Source organism: Helicoverpa zea, chromosome 28 (assembly GCF_022581195.2).
Source record: "Helicoverpa zea isolate HzStark_Cry1AcR chromosome 28, ilHelZeax1.1, whole genome shotgun sequence".
Taxonomy (NCBI): Eukaryota; Metazoa; Arthropoda; class Insecta; order Lepidoptera; family Noctuidae; genus Helicoverpa; species Helicoverpa zea.
In genome coordinates, this window is record NC_061479.1 from 217,490 (window position 1) to 242,321 (window position 24,832).

A 24,832-nucleotide genomic window follows, 5' to 3' on the forward strand; every position below is an offset into this window, starting at 1 on the left:
CATAATAAATGTTTTTATTACCTAAATAAAATATTCATACGCACATTACTGCAGGTCTTGAGAAATCTTATCAACTATAAGAAGTTTAAACGAAAGATATACATAATATACATACATAAGAAACTTTAAATATAACTTGAAAGTATTACGCGGTTTTTTTTAAACAACCAATAGAATTTCTCCCGTGCTGAAATGTCGGTCCTGCTTGTGATCTCTCTCCGGTGGTGTCGGATTGTCGTCGCATCGCGCTATGAGAGTGAAGGAATAGTGAGTGCACCTGTGTCCAAGCAAATGCTCGTGCACTATAACATCGTCACGTCCTGCGCAGCTGGCTGATCTCCTTATAAGAGAACAGCCGCCGTGGCCGATGATCGGGCTAGGAGGACATCAGAATTTCTCCACTCAGGGTTACTACTGAGAGGGCGGAGACGGCGGTTGAATAACGAAACTCTATTAGTTGTTTAAAAATTATATAGGTAAAATTTCAGAGTTAATTTTAGAGAGATAAAACTTCCTATATTGATATTTATAAGTTAAAAAGGCTTTTTACCTACTTAACGATTAATTCATAGATTTCAATTGTAGTATCTCAGCAATTTATTGCGGGTTGCTATAACCGATGGGTCGATGATGACGGATAGGTTATAAGAATCCACCGTTAGTAGAGAAGATGAAATAACTTGTAAATCACAGCCTCTTACTTATTCCACAAACATTCAATTTGCAAAAGCTTAAAAATACACTCGGTTGCAAAAAAAATACCATTTAAGTAGTTTTTTTTTTGCAATTTAGCGTATTTTTCTTTATTTACATCAATTCTTAATAACTAAGTTTAAAACATAAATTTAAATTATAATACTAGAATTGTCTTTGAACAAGCTATACATATTATTTTATATACTTTATGCGCCTTTTCAAATATCATAAGCTTCTATTCGGCCCATGCAGTTTCACACTAAAATACTATTTTTTACAAGTGCATCAGAATAGCTGTCACTTTTCCTATTATCCCTCGAAATACATAACATAGAGTTGCTACCTAATTGCTACCAGCTGTCATTAGTTGCTACCAATCACTTCCAGCAGTTTCTTCTCACTGGATAAAGTGACAGAGATCATGGTATTAGTATCGCTGTGATCTTAAGCTTAGCTTTAGCACTTTCAAAACCATGAAGATAGTAATTGGTAGCAACTAGTGGCAGCTAGTAGTAACTAGGTAGCAACTCGTATTTCGACGAATATTATAGGAGTGATGATCACACCTTTTTACCACTCTAGTAAGCTAATAACTAACGATATTCATCCCTTTTACTTTTGGCTGTAAATCAGTCAATATATTCGACATTTCCCAAATATTAAAATACTGTTTCATACATACGCATCTTTTAACATTAGACAACATAAAAACCTATTTCATAAGTTTTTGACTCTTCATATACATTACAAATTGGTACAAAAACGTTAAAACTACAGGTAACTTATTATCTAATAGCGATATTTTTTGTTCATAGTCTTGTCATTATGAAAAGTCATTTCTTGATATTGTTTGTCTACTTTGTTATGAATTGTAGAGACCCTTTTTAACCGACTTCCCTAAAAGGAAGAGGTTCTCAATTCGTCGGGATCTTTTTTTTATTATTATTTATGTTCTCAGATTCACCCGATCGGCCTAGAAGTTACTATTTGCAGATTCAAAAGCCGATTTATGAATTTATGAAACACTTTAGATTGAGGTGAAAATGCGATTCTTTATATCTTCGTTTATCTTTAGTTAAGTCATTTAACGGATCGGTAAGACTGCAAGACCCCCAATACAATAAGAAAACGGTTCGGCAGATAAGGATCATTTTGAATCATGAATTCTCTAGTTTAGACAAGCTTATTTTATCATCGACGGAGCCTTTCCCCAACTATGTTGGGGTCGCCTAGCTGTCTTACTGGGGCCCCAGTCTGCTAAGTTAATAATGTGAAAAAGGAATAACAATTGAATCGCAATAGCAGTTTTAACCTTAGCGGGCATTCTGCTACTAGTAGAAGACCAATCGTATTCCAATGACATTCGATTGGTTTGTCATTGGTCTTCCATTTGGTTTACAGGGTAGTCTGCTTTACAATCATGTTGCAATCGTAAATCATTTGCAGACAATATGATTCATGATTAAATCACAGAAACGGATAAAAACGGATTTATTTAAAAGAAAAAATAGCGGAATGCCACATACGCGTCAATCGTAATTGAGTCCTGATTGGATCTCAGTCGGATGTCACTGTAGTAAAATTAGCAGAATCGCGCCCCTGGATGCAATTGCGTGGGCCAACATGGAGCAACTGCCTGACTTTCTCAACATTACATACACGGTCGAATTGAGAACCTGCATTTCGGAAAGCCGCTTAAAACAGTGAAAGGTGTCTTGTTTTCCCTAAAGAGTCCCTAAAATGTGTGCAGCTGTTCCCTGGGCGTGGCCGCCACGTGGTCGTCAACGGTGAGCAGCATGTTGAAGGAGAGGAACATGGCGGCCGCCGACGCCAGGTGCCACGCGTCGTGCGAGTCGAACAGCTGCAGCACGGAACACTGCGCGTTGTGCGAGCGGGACATGGCCGCCGGCAGCTAACGAGGGGGTGTAAACGATGGTTGAGTAACTAGATGTTCCCTGTATGTCGCTAAACAGTACCTAAAAACACCCTAAACTCCCCTAAAACTCCCCCTAAAAGTCACTAAAGTCCCCTGAAAGTCACTTAACTCCCTAAAACACCCCTAAAATGTCGCCAAAAACACGCCTAAACTCCCCCTAGAAAGTCCCTTAACCCCGCCTAAAAAGGCCCTAAACTCCCCCCAAAAGTCCCTAAACTCCCCCTAACAAAACCCTAAACACCCCCTGAAAAGTCTGTAAGCTCCCCCTCAAAAGTTCTCTAAATTCCCCCTAAAAAGTCCCTAAGTTCCCCTTAAAAGTTACTAAACTTTCCTTAAGTGTCCCTAAACCTTAAGACACAAAAATCCAAAACCCACAAAGCTATTTCGGCCCGAACCGGAAATCGAACCGTAGACCTCGTGCTCACTTCGCCTCGCTTGTGACCACTAGACCAACGAGGCAGTCAAAAAAGGGTAACATTGGTTCCATTACTCACCGACCACTTAGTCTTGGAGTCCAGGAACAGACTGAGCGCGAGGAACCAGGCGACGTGCGCCAGGCCGCAGTAGAACCAGGTGGGGGGGGCGATGGGCTCGCGGTGAAGCAGCTTCATGATGAAGTAGAACAGGGTGTACAGGATCGCGTTGCCGAGGAGGATGGCCAGGAGTTGGCGGGCGAAGTCCTTGTTGTGGATTATCGCGCTGAAATGTGGAGTTTAAATCGTAAGTCATGATCTCCCGAGCCTTTTCCCAACTATGTTGGCGTTGGCTTCCAGTCTAGCAATAATCTGTTCAGTTTTGTAATCTTTTAAATATTAATTAACATATTTTATTATCATTGCTATCTAATATACAAATTAATGTCACTTTTCGGTCGAGCAATTCTTCATTTTTATATATTTTTTTAAACAAAATGGTGGATTTTATATGTAGCACGAACTGCAGGCCATTAGTGTAACTGTAGAATATTTTTCTCAAACACATAGATTGCTATGACAATTCGTAAGGATGCGTCTATACGGTGCGCATGTGCAGGTTACATGCATTTTAAGGTCCAGTGACTCGCGCATATTCACTTGCCCCAGCTACATGCACCCTTAGAAAAGTTGTATTGGTATTTGCCTGACTTGGAAACGACATTTTTATAATCATCGCTAATAAAAATATGAAACAGCCTTTAAAAGAAACAGTTCATGAGTTCATAACATACAAACCGTTAGTACACATACCTATAAATAGCGAAGGCCCAGTTAGCAACATTAGCGGCCGCCAGCAGCGCGGCGCGGGCGCGGTGCGCGGGCGCCAGGGCTCGCCATCCCTGCAGCCGCACTGCCCACACGCCGCGACCTAGCGCCGACCACTCTGTGCACGATATGTATTGTATATAGCGAAGGCCCAGTTAGCGACATTAGCGGCCGCCAGCAGCGCGGCGCGGGCGCCAGGGCTCGCCATCCCTGCAGCCGCACTGCCCACACGCCGCGACCTAGCGCCGACCACTCTGTGCACGATATGTATTGTATATAGCGAAGGCCCAGTTAGCGACATTAGCGGCCGCCAGCAGCGCGGCGCGGGCGCCAGGGCTCGCCATCCCTGCAGCCGCACTGCCCACACGCCGCGACCTAGCGCCGACCACTCTGTGCACGATATGTATTGTATATAGCGAAGGCCCAGTTAGCGACATTAGCGGCCGCCAGCAGCGCGGCGCGGGCGCCAGGGCTCGCCATCCCTGCAGCCGCACTGCCCACACGCCGCGACCTAGCGCCGACCACTCTGTGCACGATATGTATTGTATATAGCGAAGGCCCAGTTAGCGACATTAGCGGCCGCCAGCAGCGCGGCGCGGGCGCCAGGGCTCGCCATCCCTGCAGCCGCACTGCCCACACGCCGCGACCTAGCGCCGACCACTCTGTGCACGATATGTATTGTATATAGCGAAGGCCCAGTTAGCGACATTAGCGGCCGCCAGCAGCGCGGCGCGGGCGCCAGGGCTCGCCATCCCTGCAGCCGCACTGCCCACACGCCGCGACCTAGCGCCGACCACTCTGTGCACGATATGTATTGTATATAGCGAAGGCCCAGTTAGCGACATTAGCGGCCGCCAGCAGCGCGGCGCGGGCGCCAGGGCTCGCCATCCCTGCAGCCGCACTGCCCACACGCCGCGACCTAGCGCCGACCACTCTGTGCACGATATGTATTGTATATAGCGAAGGCCCAGTTAGCGACATTAGCGGCCGCCAGCAGCGCGGCGCGGGCGCCAGGGCTCGCCATCCCTGCAGCCGCACTGCCCACACGCCGCGACCTAGCGCCGACCACTCTGTGCACGATATGTATTGTATATAGCGAAGGCCCAGTTAGCGACATTAGCGGCCGCCAGCAGCGCGGCGCGGGCGCCAGGGCTCGCCATCCCTGCAGCCGCACTGCCCACACGCCGCGACCTAGCGCCGACCACTCTGTGCACGATATGTATTGTATATAGCGAAGGCCCAGTTAGCGACATTAGCGGCCGCCAGCAGCGCGGCGCGGGCGCCAGGGCTCGCCATCCCTGCAGCCGCACTGCCCACACGCCGCGACCTAGCGCCGACCACTCTGTGCACGATATGTATTGTATATAGCGAAGGCCCAGTTAGCGACATTAGCGGCCGCCAGCAGCGCGGCGCGGGCGCCAGGGCTCGCCATCCCTGCAGCCGCACTGCCCACACGCCGCGACCTAGCGCCGACCACTCTGTGCACGATATGTATTGTATATAGCGAAGGCCCAGTTAGCGACATTAGCGGCCGCCAGCAGCGCGGCGCGGGCGCCAGGGCTCGCCATCCCTGCAGCCGCACTGCCCACACGCCGCGACCTAGCGCCGACCACTCTGTGCACGATATGTATTGTATATAGCGAAGGCCCAGTTAGCGACATTAGCGGCCGCCAGCAGCGCGGCGCGGGCGCCAGGGCTCGCCATCCCTGCAGCCGCACTGCCCACACGCCGCGACCTAGCGCCGACCACTCTGTGCACGATATGTATTGTATATAGCGAAGGCCCAGTTAGCGACATTAGCGGCCGCCAGCAGCGCGGCGCGGGCGCCAGGGCTCGCCATCCCTGCAGCCGCACTGCCCACACGCCGCGACCTAGCGCCGACCACTCTGTGCACGATATGTATTGTATATAGCGAAGGCCCAGTTAGCGACATTAGCGGCCGCCAGCAGCGCGGCGCGGGCGCCAGGGCTCGCCATCCCTGCAGCCGCACTGCCCACACGCCGCGACCTAGCGCCGACCACTCTGTGCACGATATGTATTGTATATAGCGAAGGCCCAGTTAGCGACATTAGCGGCCGCCAGCAGCGCGGCGCGGGCGCCAGGGCTCGCCATCCCTGCAGCCGCACTGCCCACACGCCGCGACCTAGCGCCGACCACTCTGTGCACGATATGTATTGTATATAGCGAAGGCCCAGTTAGCGACATTAGCGGCCGCCAGCAGCGCGGCGCGGGCGCCAGGGCTCGCCATCCCTGCAGCCGCACTGCCCACACGCCGCGACCTAGCGCCGACCACTCTGTGCACGATATGTATTGTATATAGCGAAGGCCCAGTTAGCGACATTAGCGGCCGCCAGCAGCGCGGCGCGGGCGCCAGGGCTCGCCATCCCTGCAGCCGCACTGCCCACACGCCGCGACCTAGCGCCGACCACTCTGTGCACGATATGTATTGTATATAGCGAAGGCCCAGTTAGCGACATTAGCGGCCGCCAGCAGCGCGGCGCGGGCGCCAGGGCTCGCCATCCCTGCAGCCGCACTGCCCACACGCCGCGACCTAGCGCCGACCACTCTGTGCACGATATGTATTGTATATAGCGAAGGCCCAGTTAGCGACATTAGCGGCCGCCAGCAGCGCGGCGCGGGCGCCAGGGCTCGCCATCCCTGCAGCCGCACTGCCCACACGCCGCGACCTAGCGCCGACCACTCTGTGCACGATATGTATTGTATATAGCGAAGGCCCAGTTAGCGACATTAGCGGCCGCCAGCAGCGCGGCGCGGGCGCCAGGGCTCGCCATCCCTGCAGCCGCACTGCCCACACGCCGCGACCTAGCGCCGACCACTCTGTGCACGATATGTATTGTATATAGCGAAGGCCCAGTTAGCGACATTAGCGGCCGCCAGCAGCGCGGCGCGGGCGCCAGGGCTCGCCATCCCTGCAGCCGCACTGCCCACACGCCGCGACCTAGCGCCGACCACTCTGTGCACGATATGTATTGTATATAGCGAAGGCCCAGTTAGCGACATTAGCGGCCGCCAGCAGCGCGGCGCGGGCGCCAGGGCTCGCCATCCCTGCAGCCGCACTGCCCACACGCCGCGACCTAGCGCCGACCACTCTGTGCACGATATGTATTGTATATAGCGAAGGCCCAGTTAGCGACATTAGCGGCCGCCAGCAGCGCGGCGCGGGCGCCAGGGCTCGCCATCCCTGCAGCCGCACTGCCCACACGCCGCGACCTAGCGCCGACCACTCTGTGCACGATATGTATTGTATATAGCGAAGGCCCAGTTAGCGACATTAGCGGCCGCCAGCAGCGCGGCGCGGGCGCCAGGGCTCGCCATCCCTGCAGCCGCACTGCCCACACGCCGCGACCTAGCGCCGACCACTCTGTGCACGACATGTAGCTATGTATTATATACATGTCGGATAGGCGGCGAAACATCAAGGATGGCACTATCGTCCGACATCAGTTAGGGTAATCAAGCAAAGAGATAACTCAAAGAAACTCAAAACTCAAACAAACTCAAAACTCAAACGTTTATTCAAATTAGTCAGAACAAAAGACAACCCCCAAAACGCCCGCCCTTCGCCACTTCCTATGCTTCCTATGTATTTTGGCTGGGGAGAAGAAGTGGCGGAACAAACTCCCCAGCAACACATGTCTGTCTGTTAGGTTAGAAGAACCATTACAAAACAAAAATCACAAGACACTTTACAATAAGTTTAGGTTAACAACGCTAGGCAATAGGTACACTACACGTAACGAAAGGCAGTAACGAAGCCTCGACCAAGACTGAGCTCCGCCGACGCCACGCTGACCACCACGACTCTGCCAAGCGCGCCAAAATGTTGTTTCACCGGAAACGCCACCAGAGGGTGCGCTTGCGTGACGTTTAGTGTCCGTACTATACTTCGGCCGTTCAGAGAATGCGTTCCTGACACCTATCAGTTAGTCACGACTAGTGATGGGCACAACATAACACTGAGTTCGTTACCGTTCCTTCAAAATGAACCGCCGCATTATTTTAAGATTATTTTCGTTTTAAATTGGCGGAATCATTTGTTTTATATTTTAGTTATTTAAGTGGAAACCAAAAAAAGGTAATATTCATATAATAAAATTGTTTTATTTATTCTTTGTTACAAGTACATTGAATTGAATGTGCGAACAGAATATTAATCAGACTCCGATTTGCTTGAGGAGGTGGTGTCTTCATCATCATCTTCGCCTACATGTATAATTATATTATTATCAATAACAGAATCAATCCTGATATCTCGGTCTAACAAAAGCCGGGTAATCAAATAAAAACAGATCGAAAACACTTGAAAAACGTGGTCTATGCGCACGAAACGACAACGGACGACTGTTTTAGCGTCACAAAATGGCGGCCCATAACGCCATTTGGGGTTACCATTTTTAATCTAAGTATAAAAATGCGGTTTGGTCATAGTTTTATTTTTATATTTCATAAACGTTATAATTAAGTCTTATAGTCCATTATTTTCCAATTCTTAAAAAGAAAATCAAAACGTATTATTTTATATTATAACTGTATAAGAACAGATTACGATACTTGCCTGTTATTTTTAGCACAGCACTACAAAATATAAACCGCTGACATAACCTTGTAATAGCGCAGTATAGATTTAGAAAAATATTGTTTACCAAGTTATTTGACACTCAGTTTGGCACAAAATTATAACATTCATTGATTATTGATATAATAATGTTGTTTTAATGCTCCTCAATTGTTAAAACGGTAAACAACCAGCAAAAATATTTTTATCGTAACTGCAACGCCATTGCAAAGTTACGTCGTCAGTTCAATCGCGACGTGTCAGGAACGCATTCTCTGAATGGCCGAACTATAATGACAGTCTCCGACATACAGATAATACTGTCCGACAAGGTGAGGTGTTGTTGGGTGTCGATGTCTGACCCTATTGGTAATAATAAATATAAAGAAATCTGAAATCAATTATTTAAATTAGAATATTAATAAATTTCCTGTCTCATGAGTCATATGTGATACGCATCGATTTGTTTACTACGGTGTCTGTATCGTGGACAGTGAAATAGTTAGTGAAATATTCACAGTTAGGGAGACTATGGCATCGAACACTTCAGTCATACAAAAAAGTTAAGCCATAAATTTCGGTTTCAATCCATGGCCATGGATTGAAAGCTATATGATGAAGCTATTATGTGAAAACACCTAAAAAGTATATAAATTAGAGTTATTTGTAAAAAATATATAAGTTAGAGTTGATTTAAAAACTGAATACAAAAAACCTATAGTTTTACTTTACTCCCTTATTTATTGACACCGAAAATCATTAACTGTTAAAAGCATATAAATAAAATATAATTACATACCTAAATTAAACTTGCCCGCGTAGTATATCTTGAGCGTGAGTATGAGACAGGTCGCGATGTGCAGTATCGTGAACAGCACCGAGAACGCCACGCTCGGGAACAGGATGCCGAACAGACCTGCGGAACATAACAACATAATAGGTAAAATAAAGCAAAATGGGTGAAATTAAGTCAATATTTTAAGACTAAGGGTCCGTTCGGATAGACCGAGTCGGAGAGCATTGGCTCGCATTTTTCTTTTCACACAAACCGGAGCCGATCGGCTGCGCGAGCATTAAAGAGCATGCAAACTGAGCCAAACGTCAAGAAAAAATACACGATCGGAGCCGGTCGGCTCCTCCTATTATTTCACACCGAGCGCATTCGAGCATTCTCAATGACAAAAGCAGTGCGCATGCAAAAATAAACCTTACTTCAAATACTAAGTACTCAATTTTCAACGTGTTAAGAATTTGCTCTGCTCTCCGACCCGGTCTATCTGAACGGACCCTATCTTTCATCTGCGGCCCATGGGAACCACCCGTCATCATCATCATCATCCTCCAGCCCTTATCCCAATTTTATTTGAAGTCGCCGCAGCATATTTTCTCTATGCATACTTTTATTTATTTATTTATTTAAACATACACACTATCATTACAGCTTAACATAAGCAATACGACAGTGGTGTCCACAGTTAGGAATTATCTATACAATAACTATATGTACATGTACATACAAAATGAAATTTTTTAACTTAAATCTAACTCTTCTATCTGCCGTCATCTCACAAGTAACATTCTTACCATATCTACTTTTACACAATCCGTCCATATCGTTTCTTTGGTCTTCTTCTTGGAAACCACTCCGTTCACCCAGATAAAAGGAAAAAGGTGAGGCCTACGTACAAAATACAGTTTTAAAACGAGCCGAATTTGTTTTATGCATTGTTTTATGCACTTTCGTGAAATCCATGATATAACCACTGATAGATTACGTAGCATTTTATTAATTCGCTAGAAATACGTATAATTAGTAAAGATTCAGTCGTTTTATTGAAAACCCCTTCGTAAGAAATAACTATGATTATCATCGCAAAAAATCGATAAAAACTCTCATCATCTGCCTAGCCTTTTCCCAACTACATAAGGGGAGCCCTTATGTCTAACCTGATGCAGCTGGGTATTAGTGTTTTACAAGCGAAATGCCTATCTGACCTCCTCAACCCAGTTACCCGGGCAACCCGAAACTGTGACTCACCTAAAGTCATAATAACAGCAAGCACGATGAATGTCGTGTGTGCACTCGGTATGATGTCAGAATGTCGGTTCTGATACAACTTGATCATCACCAGCACCGCGATCACGTACATGAACGACGAGTCTGCAAATACATTCAATTGTTGAATGAACTAATGAACATTGAACGATAATTGTAACTATTGTAAGATTCATGAATGATAAAATATAACTTACAGCAGTTTATAGGAGAACACGTAAGGGAGTACATTGGAGTATTCATAAGGAGTACAAGGAAAGTACATAACGAAGTACCTACATAAAGAGAGTACATAAGGAAAGTACATAAGGAGAGTACATAACGGAGTACATTGAGGCAGTTCATAACGCAGTGCATAAAGGGAGTACTTAACGGAGTTCTTTAAGGATGTACATAAGGACAGTACATAACGGCGTACATAAGGTGAGTTCATAACGGAGTACATAATGGCGTATTTGAAGGAAGTACATAAGGCAGTATGTAAGAGGGTACAAAGGGAGTTCATAGAGGATTACATTAAAAGTAAGAATGACGAATGACTTATGTACTCACTCTCTACATAGAGGGAGAAAAAATTTAGTACTCAAAAAGCAGTAAGTGTGACGTCACAAATAAATTAGGATTCTGAGCATGACCAGGATGTTCACTACGGTAGATCCACCTCTTCATCCCAACTACTAGTTTGGAATCTCTACTCGTCAGGTTAACATCCTCATGATGATGTAGAAGACATACCGAACTGGAAGTTCATCTTGTTGGGACAGAGGTGGTAGCATGCAGACAGCACGCCTTCCATCACCAACGCCAGCCCCATGGAGTACAGCAGCCCGTAGTGCTGCGGGATGCCTAGGTCCTAGAACAGAGGAGTTACAGTCATTTGTCTAGCCTTTTCTAATCTTGGGCTTGGTTTTGAGCGTTTAGTTTAGTTTATTCTTTACTAGCTTCTGCCCGCGGTTTCACCCACGTCCCGTATGGTGACAAAAACTATCCTATGTCCTGCCCCTGGGTCTAAACTACCTCCCCGCCAATTTTCAGCAAAATCGGTTTAGCCGTTCTTGAGTTATAAGTGGAGTAAGTAACACGACTTTCTTTTATATATATATAATACCTCTAGATTACACACATAAACACATTTTGACACACATATAACAGAGAGATTATGCACAACGGCGAGCTTAACCCAACTTTGGGATCTCTTACAGCCAACCTTAGAGTGAAAGAGTGAGTGTTCTGAGTGGGTGTATGAGTATGTAAGTGAGTTGTTGTTGGGAGAGTAAATAGTGTTGGGCAGTGTGTGTGAATGAGCGGGTGGGTGAGTAGTGTAGTGCTTGTGCGTGAATTAGTGAGTGTGTAAGTGGGTTATATGAGTATGTGAGCATATTGAGTATAGTGAGTATGTGAGCGGGTATTTGAGTGGGTGTGTATATAAGTGGGTCAGCGTATGTAATGTGTAGATGATTGCGACTGTGTCCAGCCGAGCAGCACGTAGGCCACGTTGGAGTACACAGAGTGGGTGAGTGAGTGAGTGAGTGAGTGGGTGAGTTAGTATCACCTGCGGTCTGCCGCTTGTGGTGCGCTGGCGGCGCCGCACCTGCGCCATGAACACGAGGCCGAGCAGCACGTAGGCCACGTTGGAGTACACGTGGTTGAAGTCCGACAGGAAGCCCAGTGGGTGGGCGCAGAGGAAATTGTAGTAGCACAGGTCCTGGTTGCCTGTCTGGTATACCATCTGAAGAGGATACGAGTTTGAGAAATCAGCAATAACATAGCTAGGTATAGACGGAGTGGACGAAAAGGAAACCCCGTTCAGCCAGGTCTAATTGAGACGTGGCGGAATGTGTCGAAATGTATACAATGTTATCTAACGCTCGGTTTCGCAAACGGATGCTAGTTTATCGACACAAGTCTCAGAGTAAACCTCAAACCAATTTGATCATCGATTGTCTTGATTCACTCATAGAGAGAGCATGTTTTTACTCGCTCTTTACAACTCTGCGATTTCAGTGACTAGGTACAGTGAACCAATTTCAGTTTTTCTGTTTTGAAACATACTAAATTAGAATTGTGTAACATCAACAGCTGATCAAATGTAACATAAACAATACTTTTAAAAAAGATATTGGGTGTTATGTAGAATCATAATAAAATCGATGAAGCATGATGAAGCATGACTCACCCTCTGATATGTGAAGAGTAGTTGTACGACCGGCAGCGAGTACACAACTGCTACGGTCAGGGCTCCCCAGAAGTATCTGATTGTAACACAATATTATTTTAACCTAAAAACTTAGATTACTGGAAAAAATGTGAGTATGTGTAAAAAGTGAGTTTTATACGCAGTCAAAATCAAAGTCAGAGCAGTGGCGTCGCGTGGGGGGGGGCGAGGGGGGGCAAATTCCCCGGGCGGCAGCTTTTAGGGTGCGGCAAAATTTACCCGATTAAAAAAAATAATTGTTCCCAACTAGTATCTGCGCCGCTACATAAAACTGTCTAACAATAACAAAACATTAAACAAGAAAGTTGAAACTTTTTAAACTTAAAATTAATTATTGTTAAAAGGTACTTAAAACACACGTGACACTACATCTTACGTAATTTTGGTTTTGAGTCTTAAATAAAAAATAATTACAATTTCGCGCTCGCGTCGCTCGCGTATACAGAAACGGTATGCGCTTAATTTTGCATTTGTCAACAAACAAAAAGTTAAGTACGTTTGGGCTAAATTTTACGTAATTTTTGTTTTAAGTCCGATAAAAATTTCGCGCTCGCTTCGCTCGCGTATTCAAAAACGATATGCCCTTATTTTTGCATCTGTCAACAAACAAAAAGTTAAGTACGTTTGGGCTACATTTTACGTAATATTTGATTTAAGTCCGATAAAAATTTCGCGCTCGCTTCGCTCGCGCATTTGGAATCTACATAGGTAAGTTTTTCTTTATTTGCATTTGCTTACCTACACAACTGCCGACATGCGTTTAGTAGAGTGCTAATAGGGTATTTTAGTCTAGATGAGAAAAAAATTAAAAGTGTATTACAATGATTGTTTAGAGGAAAAGCAATCGGGAAATGTTAGTTTCACTTCGTAAGGTACATAAATATATTTTTTATTGCAGTTTAAAGTTTTTAGGTTTTTTTATCTGTCTTTGAACACTACGAAATGTCGCCGCCATGCTAATGACGTCATTACGGTAGTAAACAAAAGTGTATAACCTCTAAATATTATCCACATTTCCCAAAGTATTGATTCTTGAAGTAGTTAACCTATCATTAAAGAGTATATTTCATTAGATAGGTAATGTTAATACAGTTACTTACATCAAAGTGATCTTCACAAAAGTATAAACGAGATTTATCTGATAACAGTCCGGGATCACGTCTCGCAACTTTTAACCAAGTGTTTCTCATATTTATATCCACTGGTACTTGAATCCATAATTTGTCTGGTGTTTTTACACTAGTGTTCTCACATTCAGAAACAACACACCAACGATACGGAGCATAATTACTCATTATTAAAATTTTCAATACATATCAAAATATGTATTACTGACAGCTGTAGTTTGTTTACTAACGTAATGACGTCATGACCAAAAAACAATCATGGCGTCCGTTGTGTGCCGCGTTTTCGCGAAATACGCGCGAAATTTGAAATTATGATAAAACAATTAATTTATATTCGTACATAACGTGAGAAAAAAAAATATTTTTATTTTTTTAGAGATATATTAAGACTAAAGAATTTATTTAAGATATATTTCAAAAATGCATGTAATACCCTATTTAGGTAAACCGATGAGGTGGTCCCCGGCAAGACAAACTTTAGTTAAAGTGGTTCCTCATGACTAAAAGGTTAAGAACCACTGGTTTAGATAAACTTGAATGCTATAAGCAATACCTACCTAGATACAAGCCAAATTTCACGCTTAAATTAAATTTATTTGTTAAACAGTTTAAAGTAGCCCCGCTTTTTTAATTATTTCAATTTCATATATACTCATAGGTACCTACTTCGCTAGCCTGCGTACCTTAAAAAAAATTTAAAACCTTCAAGAAATCAAGTAACAAAGATATAAAAGAAAAGTCTACTTGAGAACCTCCCCCTTCTGCCGGGGCTGCGGGTTGTTCGAAAGAGTTACCGCGGCTCTGGAACATAAAAGGCCTTCGACGGAACACGACGGTGTTTAGTCAGTAAGAGTCCGACACTCCCTCACCGTTGCTAACCCACAGCGGGAAGGGTCATTTGATGATTTTTAACGTCGTTACAAAAAAAAACCCTTTTCTTGAAGTCGGTTAAAAATGACAAACGGCCAGTAACGCTTGTTCAAAAAAAATACACGGGAAGGGGCGGCAAAATCGACAACTGCCCCGGGCGGCAGATACCCACGCTACGCCACTGAGTCAGAGTATTTATTAGTGTGCTTTTTGGAAATTTCAAATTGAGAACCTTTTTCTTTTTGGTAAGTTGGTCAAAACACAAATTGCACTTGATTCAATCAGTCATTTACGCGAAGTAACGAGCAAGAGGGTTTATCTACATGTAATGACGAGGAAAATAGAAACTTCTTTATAAAATATGGATCCTAGAAAAAGTGAAACTGCTGGAGTAGGCTGTTACCTGTCTGATCTCCTGGCGAAGGTCTCCGGAGGAGCTCGGGTCAGCTTATGTACGGTGAGGGGGTGTGAGCGGGACCACTGTTCCTCTGCAATATACGTTATATATACATACATAGCTGGTCCATAAGGGGAAGTATGTAGGGGGAGTACATAAGGGAGTGTGTAGGGGGAGTACATAAGAGTGTAGGGGGAGTACATAAGAGTGTAGGGTGAGTACATAAGGGAGTGTGTAGGGTAGTACATAAGGGAGTGTGTAGGGTAGTACATAATGGAGTGTGTAGGGTGAGTACATAAGGGAGTGTCTAGGTTGAGTACATAAGGGAGTGTGTAGGGTGAGTACATAAGGGAGTGTGTAGGGTAGTACATAAGGGAGTGTGTAGGGTAGTACATAAGGGAGTGTGTAGGGTGAGTACATAAGGGAGTGTCTAGGTTGAGTACATAAGGGAGTGTGTAGGGTGAGTACATAAGGGAGTGTGTAGGGTAGTACATAAGGGAGTGTGTAGGGTGAGTACATAAGGGAGTGTGTAGGGTGAGTACATAAGGGAGTGTGTAGGGTAGTACATAAGGGAGTGTGTAGGGTGAGTACATAAGGGAGTGTGTAGGGTAGTACATAAGGGAGTGTGTAGGGTAGTACATAAGGGAGTGTGTAGGGTGAGTACATAAGGGAGTGTCTAGGTTGAGTACATAAGGGAGTGTGTAGGGTGAGTACATAAGGGAGTGTGTAGGGTAGTACATAAGGGAGTGTGTAGGGTGAGTACATAAGGGAGTGTGTAGGTTGAGTACATAAGGGAGTGTGTAGGGTGAGTACATAAGGGAGTGTGTAGGGTAGTACATAAGGGAGTGTGTAGGTTGAGTACATAAGGGAGTGTGAAGGGGGAGTACATAAGGGAGTGTGAAGGGGGAGTACATAAGGGAAGTTTTTATTTTAAATCGGCTTTTTAAACATTTTTCCTTCTCTTAAAGCAGTGTAAATAAAGCTATAGATATATTATTCCTACCTTCCGGCTCATCATCGTCATCCCGCAGTAGCGGCGCCTCCCCCTCCCCCTCCCCGGCGGTGGCCGCGCTCGCGCTTGACGTGGACGCCTGCACTATGGGCTCCGACTCTATGATCGTTACTGTTTCTGTACAACATAAGGTTAAGTCAACATTTGATGGTCTGAAGTTACCCTAAGCCTGCCCGATAATCGGTGACCGATTCTTTGTAGGAGAAAAATATAAAAATAAGCTAACCTAATATAATGCTACGAGTCAATGACAAACCCAGTGACCCAAGCGAAGCATTTTTAAATGATTACTTGCTGGTGGACTTCCTGGTTTCTAAGGGCAGTTCATTCCATAGAAAAATAGCTTGAATGCGAAAAGAAGAGTGGACAGTGTCAGAATTATGAGAGGGACAAACAAGAACATTGTGAGAAAAGCGGAGATTTTTGGAATGACCGGAGCAACGGTATTGAAAATGAGAAATCAGATACGGGGGGGAGTGGGAGAGTTAAGGAAAGAGTAAAGAGTCGTCAAGGCACGCAGCGATCTCCTAAAGTCTAAGTTTGTATGTACTTTCTAAGTATATCTTGGACACCAATGACGGTGTTTCGGATGGCACGTAAAACTGTAGGTCCCGGTTGTCATTGAACATCTTTAGCAGTCTTTACGGGTAGTCAGAAGCCAGTAAGTTTAACACCAGTCTTACCTAGGTCTATTGGCTTGCCTGGGTAACTGCGTTGAGGATGCTATATAGGCAATCACTCCATGTGGCACAGTGCTACTCAGCTGCATCTGGTTAGACTGGAAACCGACCCCAACATAGTTGGGAAAAAGCTCGGGAGATGATAATGATCGACGACCTCGATGGCGCAATGGTCATCATGCCGGACTGTCGATCCTGCGGTCTCGGGTTCGATTCCCGGTATAATGAGTAAGGGAAGGTCAGCTATACTGACCGGAACAGCGACAGGAGCAGGCGACGGTGGCCAGCGTGACGAGCAGAGCGACTGCGGCCACCAGCGCCAGCGTCACCAGAGCACCCACCACGTACTCGCGGTACGAGATCGTCGCTATCACGCGGAACCTGGGACATTACATGGTATATTTGTCACCGGAAAATAACAAGATCCGTAAGTTTATCAATTTACTAAGAAGTTTATAAACTTTCGTAAGATTCTGAACGGGAGATAAATTGTAATATTTTACGTCCACATTTTCGTAAATTTATCAATTTCCGACGTCATACGGTAAATTTATAATCTAACGAATATCTATTCTAAAGATTTTATATGGATCTTTGAAATACGTAAAATAACACACTGCTCTCTGATTGGTCAATGTTCATAGTGGCAATGCTTAGGAAGGAGAAGTGACACGTGACAGCCAACCAATCAGATCGCGCGTAGCGTTTGGTTACTGCTTACTTATTATTTTACGAGTGAGTTCAGTAAGTTTATCAATTTACGAAAATGTGGACGTAAAATATTGCAATTTATCTCCCGTTTAGAATCTTACGAAAGTTTATAAACTTCCTAGTAAATTGATAAACTTACGGATCTTGTTATTTTCCATTATTTATTAGCGAAGTCAAGTCGTTTTTGGATGTAAAAAAAAATAATTTAAAAAGTCGGTTTACGGACGTGACAACGTCAAACAACGCCAAACAATACATGAATTCAAAAAAAGAAAAAATTGAGAAAGTGTGAACAGTGACAAGACACGTGACAAGTCCAGCGACCCAATGACAAGTCTGGCTACTGACCTGAAGCTCTTCATCCGGTTGTCTCGCCAGTATGATGCAGGGGAGTCGCTGGCGCCCGTGCACTCCTCATCGTTCTCCTTCACTATGAACACTATGTAGAAACCCGTAGGGAACATCGATTGCTGGAACAAAATGTCATGATTTATAACTGAGTAGCTTCTAATTTGGATGGCATTATACAATAATTTAGAGGAGCTCTTAGATATGTAGTCAAAAGTTAAGCTGTTTCTTGGATCCATAATATTTACTAGAAAGAACTAAGCGGGTTGGAATGGGTTTTAGGGGGTGCAGGCCAATGTCATAATTGACTGTAAAAAGAATTAGTCAGGGTTTAAAACCGCTTTTGAAGTCATTTCAGTAGGTCGGCCAAAGATGGTGGTTAGCCGTCTATCTGATAATAAATTCCACCGGCTTTCGGAAGGCGCGTTCATATATTTGTTAGTATTCATCTCCCGAGCCTTTCCCCAACCACGTTGGTGTCGGGAAAGTCTAAACAAGTCATTGGTCAAGGGAAAAGAAGCTCCACTTCTTTTCCACTTTTGGTGTTGTGTACAGTATATAAGTCAAGATTTGGCAGTGGGTGTATGAATGTAAACTCACGGTGAGCGTGATGCCTCCCTTGCTCATCATGGTGAGATGGTAGCCCTTGTACAGCGCCTCCTTCTCGCTGTCGAACACCGGACACTGGAAAACACATTACTCATTTACTATTCTGATAACATTGAAAAAACATAATACTTCTTGGCAGTCGGGTTAAAAACAGTCTTGAATTCTTGCTAATATTATTAATAGAAAAGAACCTCTGTCTGTCTACCGTGCTTTCACCCAATAAATCTTTTGAAACGAACCTAAGATGTTCCAGCGTACTTTTTATCCGGTCGGAGATCTTTGTTAATTTATCCGAGCGTATTCGGAAGATATTACTCTCTCCCACTTCAGTTCTGCATTTAGGCACAATTATAAAGTACATATACTTAGTTAAATGTTTCCTTACGCATGATTACTGAAATAAAAAATGCCCCAAAATGAGTATGTTTGTCTTACAGAGTTGTTTTGTATGGAGACAGTAGCACATATGTCGTCATCCGAATCTATGATAAGAATCACGCTTTTAGGAATTGTGTAGTTGAACCTGCAACCAAAAACGTACGATAATTAAAAAATTAAGCAGCCTATACTGAAAGATTTTTCGAGAAAAGATCCGTAAACAAAAGAAACAAATTCTTTAGCTACTTATATAATGTTGGAATGAAAACAAACCCAAAAAAAGCGAATCAGGCTTATAAATATTTGAAAAAGTGGCAGAACAAATTCCACAGTAACTGTAATATGGTGATGTTGATATCAATGTAAATGGTGATGATGATGATGACATACCTGGAGCCCATCTCAACAGGTCCAGTCGCGGTGATGTTCCACGGATGCTGGTCGAACGAGAAGAAGAAGTACTTCGGAGTGCTCGGCGTCGCGTTTAGTTGGAGCTCCTGAAATGTTACAATTTAAGACTAAATCTGAACAATTTGACATTTATTGTATTATCTTAACCAGAGTGTTAGAGTTTGTATGACTTTATGGTTGGCAAATACATTTCGGAAATTCTAACAACAGTACTTACGGTGGAATAATGAAACGCTACACAATTACAGCTTTAAAGTAAGAAGACGAAACGCTACAAAATAAGTAAGGTGAGCAAACCAGAACAAACGCATACAACAAAAATGCAAAAGTGAACCCAAAGCAAATAGCAATAAGGACCATATTCCCTTGTTCATAATTTACAATAGTTCTATAACTGTCAACTGTACCTTACTACATTCTCCACAACATAAAAATTTAAACCAAAACCACACAGCAATAAGGATCACATTCCCTTATTCACAAGTTACAATACTTCCGAAGCTATATACCTTACTACACTACCCACTACATGTAAATTTGAACCAAAAACACACAGTAACAAGGATCATATTCCCTCATCTACACATAACACAACAGTTTTGAAGTCGTACCTTGTTAACATCAACATAGAAGTCGGTGACTCTCTTGAGTTTGATGTCCACGGACACGTTCTTGGGATTGGAAGTCGTGATCTGTATTGTGGGACGGTTCTCCGTTTTTATGTCTGCAACAGAGGATCTTGACTTATTTTTAAGTTTGAAATGTTTACATACCATTGTAAGCCGTACAGCCATAGCGTAAGATCCAGACAAATAAAACAAGAACAATCAATAGAATTTCATTATTGTCATCTTTTATCCGAACTCAAAACTTGGTTCTTTAAAAAAACGCTCTGCTCTGGTGGGCTCTCCTCTGAAGTTTAATCCAACTAAGCAAATGCTTATTTTTTATTACATTGATTTTGGAATGCCTATCGTCGGTTAACGTTAGAAGAATTTGATAAGGAAAGAAAGCTAGAATACAGACCTGGTCCAGCATCATGAGGGCACAGCGTCCGCGCCATGTCGGAGAACAGTAACGCGCCACCCGCAGTCTGCACCAGCAGTGGTAGTTCCCAAGACGATATACCTACATATTTCAGAAATAATATAGTAAAAAAAAGTTTCCCTAAAGACCATTTTAAAGTATGGGGAAATAACTACAAAAATGCTTTAGATTAAGATAATCATTTTTATCAATCTGTCTCAAGCTTTGATTGACTTAACTAGCACTATGCTGTAGTTTAAATGTCGGAACATATTGACAACGTAAGATTCACGTTTTAAAAGTTATATCAGAAAATTTTTTCATAGTTTTTGATGATTAAAATGTGTTTTATTATATCTATAGATTTCAGTATTATGTTACTTCCTTACCCTTCTGCTGCGTGGCGGTCACGAAGATAGGGTTGTCAGTGCTAAGAGATTCATTCGTCGACACATGGACGCGGGTAGGGTAGCCGTGCCATAACTCTGAATCCTGAAACAACCAGTTGTTCCTGAGATTAGTGTGTTCAAGAAAATAAAGTCTTTAGCTTTATTAAGTACTAGCTGTTTTACCGCGGTTTCACCCTGGTCGTGAGGGAACGGGATTTCTGTCCATAAAGGGATAAAGTATTAGCCTATATATTCGGGAATAGAGAGCTTTCCAACAAAGAAAGGATTTACAAATCGATTCAGTAGTAGTAAGAAACAAAAATATGTTTCCTCTTTATAATATTAATAAAGATAGAAGTATAAATAGATATTATTTTTTGTTCGCTTTTATAATAGATTTTATAAAAGCGAACAAAAAGGGCACTAATACTCTCCCGTCCAGTATGTCATTTGAAGGTTGTTGCTATAAAACAAATGATGAAATTAGTGATGCTTTCGCTGCGTACTTTCAGTCCAATTTCCTTCCTACTTCAACCCAAAATTCTGCTCCCCACAGTTCCTTTTCTCCTACCGACTCAGCACTAAACATAGGCGAGATTGAAATAAATTCTGACCATCTGCTTACTCTTTTAGAATCTTTGGATCTCACTAAAGGCGCGGGTCCCGACAACATACCACCGCTATTTATTGTCAAGTGTGCCAAAGGTTTAGTTAAGCCTCTAAAGATTATTTTCACGCGTTCTGTTACGGAGGGAATTTTTCCCAGTATATGGAAGTACTCCTACATTACACCGGTTCACAAAAGTGGAATTAAGAGTGCCATCGATAATTATAGACCCATTTCCAAATTATGCCTGTTTGGTAAAATTCTTGAACGAATCATCTACAAGCAAGTTTATAGCACTTTTTCTTCGACATTTATTCCCCAACAACACGGCTTTCTTAAAAATCGCTCGACTAGTACTAACCTTCTGTCCTTTGTCGACTTCGTTACTACAAGTATGGACGATGGGGGGCAGGTGGATTGTATTTTTACCGATTATAGTAAATGTTTCGATCGTATTGACCATACTATCCTTTTGCAAAAAATTTTTCATGCAGGCATTCATGGTAACTTATACCGGTGGATAACATCCTACATAAAGAATCGTTCCCAAGCTGTTGTAGTCAATGGAGTTGTGTCTAAGCGGTATGTAGTCCCCTCAGGAGTTCCCCAGGGATCACTTCTTGGGCCCTTATTATTTAATATCTTCATAAACGACATCCATACGTGCTTTCGAAATTCATTATTTCTACTTTACGCAGACGATATGAAGATCTTTAAATGCATAAACAACCTCGGAGACTGCTATTGCTTGCAGCAAGATCTCGATAGGCTTGAAAATTATTGTCGGTCCAATAATTTAGAACTCAACGTGTCAAAATGTTACTCAATGACATTTACTCGCAAGCCCAACTTCATATCCTACACATATACGCTAAAGAACGACCAGCTAAAGCGAGTAGATTCCATACGGGATTTAGGTGTGATACATGATTCCAAACTTACCTATGAGAAGCACGTAGATCATATAGTAAGTAAAGCTAACAAAGCCATGGGATTCTTAAAAAGGTCTTGTTCCCAGTTTACGGATCTCAAAATAATTAAAATCTTATACTGTTCCTTCGTTCGTAGTTCACTTGAGTACTGTTCGCAGGTCTGGAATCCTATGTATGACATCTATATCTCAAGACTGGAATCTGTTCAGCGAAACTTTACGCGATTCCTGCAGTATAAGTGTAAAACACGCGATCATAATTATGAATTGAGATGCAAAAGATACCATCTACTTCCACTCAAGGCGAGAAGGAATATATCGGATATCTCTTTTCTCGTTAAGTTAACACAATCCTATATCGATGCCCCGCAACTTCTTTCCAAGATTAACTTACGCGTTCCCACTAGATCTTCTAGAACACCCTTCCTTCTTCTTAACGTTCCCCGTTGTTATACTAATTACAGACAGAATTCGTTCTTTATAAGATGCGCAAAGTTCTACAACAGTCTGGTCGACTTTTCTGAACTTGACTTATTCGTTACTAAACCACATGTATTGAATAGATTACTGACTAAACATTGGTTCGATAGCTGTTCTATCTAGTACCAACACTTATTATTGTTACAGTGTAGTAATGTAGTTTTGTCTAAGTTAAGTTTTTTCCTTTTTTTTTTTACATTATTCCTAATTTTGTTTCCTTTTCTCTCTCAAGCATGCTCTTCATAAAAACCTAAATGCGAAAACATGTTATTGGTTAATAGATGCATAATTAGTTATTTTTGTTACCTAGTTGTTAATACTGTATGTTTTCCGATTACAATAAAATAAAATAAAATAAAATAAAATATGTCTTACCTCGTAGAAATCCAAGAACTGTTCTGTAGTATCATTGACAAATACTGTAACTCTTGTGTCATACTTGTATCTGAAAAATTCATTACAATACAGTTTTAGTGATAACAGTTCAGCACTCGGTAACATAACAGTAGAGCTCATGGTTAAGTCAAAGCCGCACAACAGCTCCCTAGATGGGTGACCATCTAGTCATAACAAGTTCTTCTGTGTTTCGGTAAGCATGATAAACTGTATGTTCCGGCTGTCATTTAAACATCTTCCAGTTCCAGCCAGACAGTCTGAAAACCAGTCCTAGCAAGGGGCAATGGGTTGCCCGGGTGACTGGGTTGAGAAGGTCAAATAGGCAGTCACTCCTTGTAAAACTGTACTCGTACTCAGTTGCATCCGTTTAGACTGGAAGTCAACCTCAGCATATTTGAAAAAGTATATTTAATTAAAAATCTTTAATCACTTAGTACACTATTAAGACTACAATAAACATAACTTTGTTTCGCCGTATGATTCATACTTAATAATAAAAATGTGAAGAACATTAAGATAACAGCTATCTTTGTTGTCTGGTGGTCATTCCCTATATTCTAACTATATTTTTATTTGCTCACTACAGATAGAATTTAGACATTAGCTTTAGCCTGGGCGCATACATTCGGTTTCCTAATCAGGAATTCAGATTCCGAAACTGAAATGCTCTTTTTTCATACAAAATGTTTACAAGAGCGCACACGTTCTTACTTTTTCGTTTCGAATCTTCTCTGTGCGTTCAGATAGTCAGAACCGGAACGTGTGCACTAGTTTAAAGGAATCCCGATCAAGAAACTGAATCCAGAAACCGAATGTGTGCATCCAGGTTTCTACAAGTAATGTGATATTCCTATCTCTAGTTAACCATTCAACAGATAGAATATTGGAAGGGGGGTAAAACAATCTATACTAATATTATAAATAGGAAAACTTTGTTTGTTTGTTTGGTTGTAATGAATAGGCTCAAAAACAACTGGACAGTTTTTAAAAACCATAGTTTAATTTGTATTGCTGTAAAAAGTCCTATCAAGATTGTTTGCTTATAGACCTTTAATACTTCACAAAAGATCTACTCAAATGAAGTATAAGAAACTATTATTTCAAAACAACTTTTGGGCATACATACAAAAAAGAACAAAGACAGCAATAAAAGAAGCATTTTATATTATCGCACTGAGTAACTGGGGGAACTCCCGAAATATCGAGATAAAAAGATAATAGAATGCTATTCTTACTATGTAGGAACTTATGTGCAAAAAAATAACAATAAAACAACGTAATGGAATATGTATGATCTATCTATTGCCGGTAGGTACCTACTACACGATAGAAAACCTTATGAAATAGTATTTCCAATACCTTTTATTCTATTTTTAAAACGTAAACACTACATAATATTCTAGTTAGAATCTACTCACGTGTTATAGATGAAGATTCTATTAGAAATTCCGCTTTTATTCTTAGTAGCACCAACCACTGTTATTAAGAACAGAGCACTGAATATTATTCTAAACATTTTAATTAATTATGTTTTAGTTTTTACGTAAATAACTACACATTTCAGCAACATCAACAGACTGTGTTGTGTTGGTGTTGTGAACAGTTGTATGAAGTTGGAAGTTTTTTATGAGTCGCGATCAGTCTGTGCTGTATATTTATAACAAATTATAAAGATGTATAAAATAAATCGACAAAACTTCATACAAATGAGAGGATTATTAATTTTAAATTAAAATAGGC

At 42.5% G+C, this 24,832-nt stretch overlaps 1 protein-coding gene across 2 annotated transcripts; it reads right to left on the reverse strand.

The window, feature by feature from the left end:
* On the reverse strand, nucleotides 1–24,703 carry LOC124643673 (SID1 transmembrane family member 1-like). Of its 2 annotated transcripts, XM_047182705.1 has the most exons (20): nucleotides 24,511–24,703; nucleotides 23,072–23,141; nucleotides 20,679–20,781; nucleotides 20,290–20,391; nucleotides 19,875–19,987; nucleotides 19,243–19,349; nucleotides 18,910–18,997; nucleotides 18,466–18,549; nucleotides 17,866–17,987; nucleotides 17,060–17,187; nucleotides 16,118–16,243; nucleotides 15,121–15,205; nucleotides 12,682–12,757; nucleotides 12,058–12,234; nucleotides 11,241–11,358; nucleotides 10,488–10,610; nucleotides 9,249–9,365; nucleotides 3,859–3,991; nucleotides 3,127–3,331; nucleotides 1–2,608 (listed from the first exon to the last, which is right to left on the reverse strand). In XM_047182705.1, exons 1-20 carry the CDS (start codon nucleotides 24,606–24,608, stop codon nucleotides 2,432–2,434), a joined length of 2,352 nt encoding a protein of 783 aa, XP_047038661.1. In that variant the 5' UTR covers nucleotides 24,609–24,703; the 3' UTR covers nucleotides 1–2,431. The 2 variants fall into 2 exon arrangements, with proteins under 2 accessions (XP_047038661.1, XP_047038662.1); XM_047182706.1 differs by lacking the exons at nucleotides 1–2,608; nucleotides 3,127–3,331 and having other exon boundaries at nucleotides 3,889–7,255.
* Between the last annotated feature and the right edge of the window lie 129 nt (nucleotides 24,704–24,832).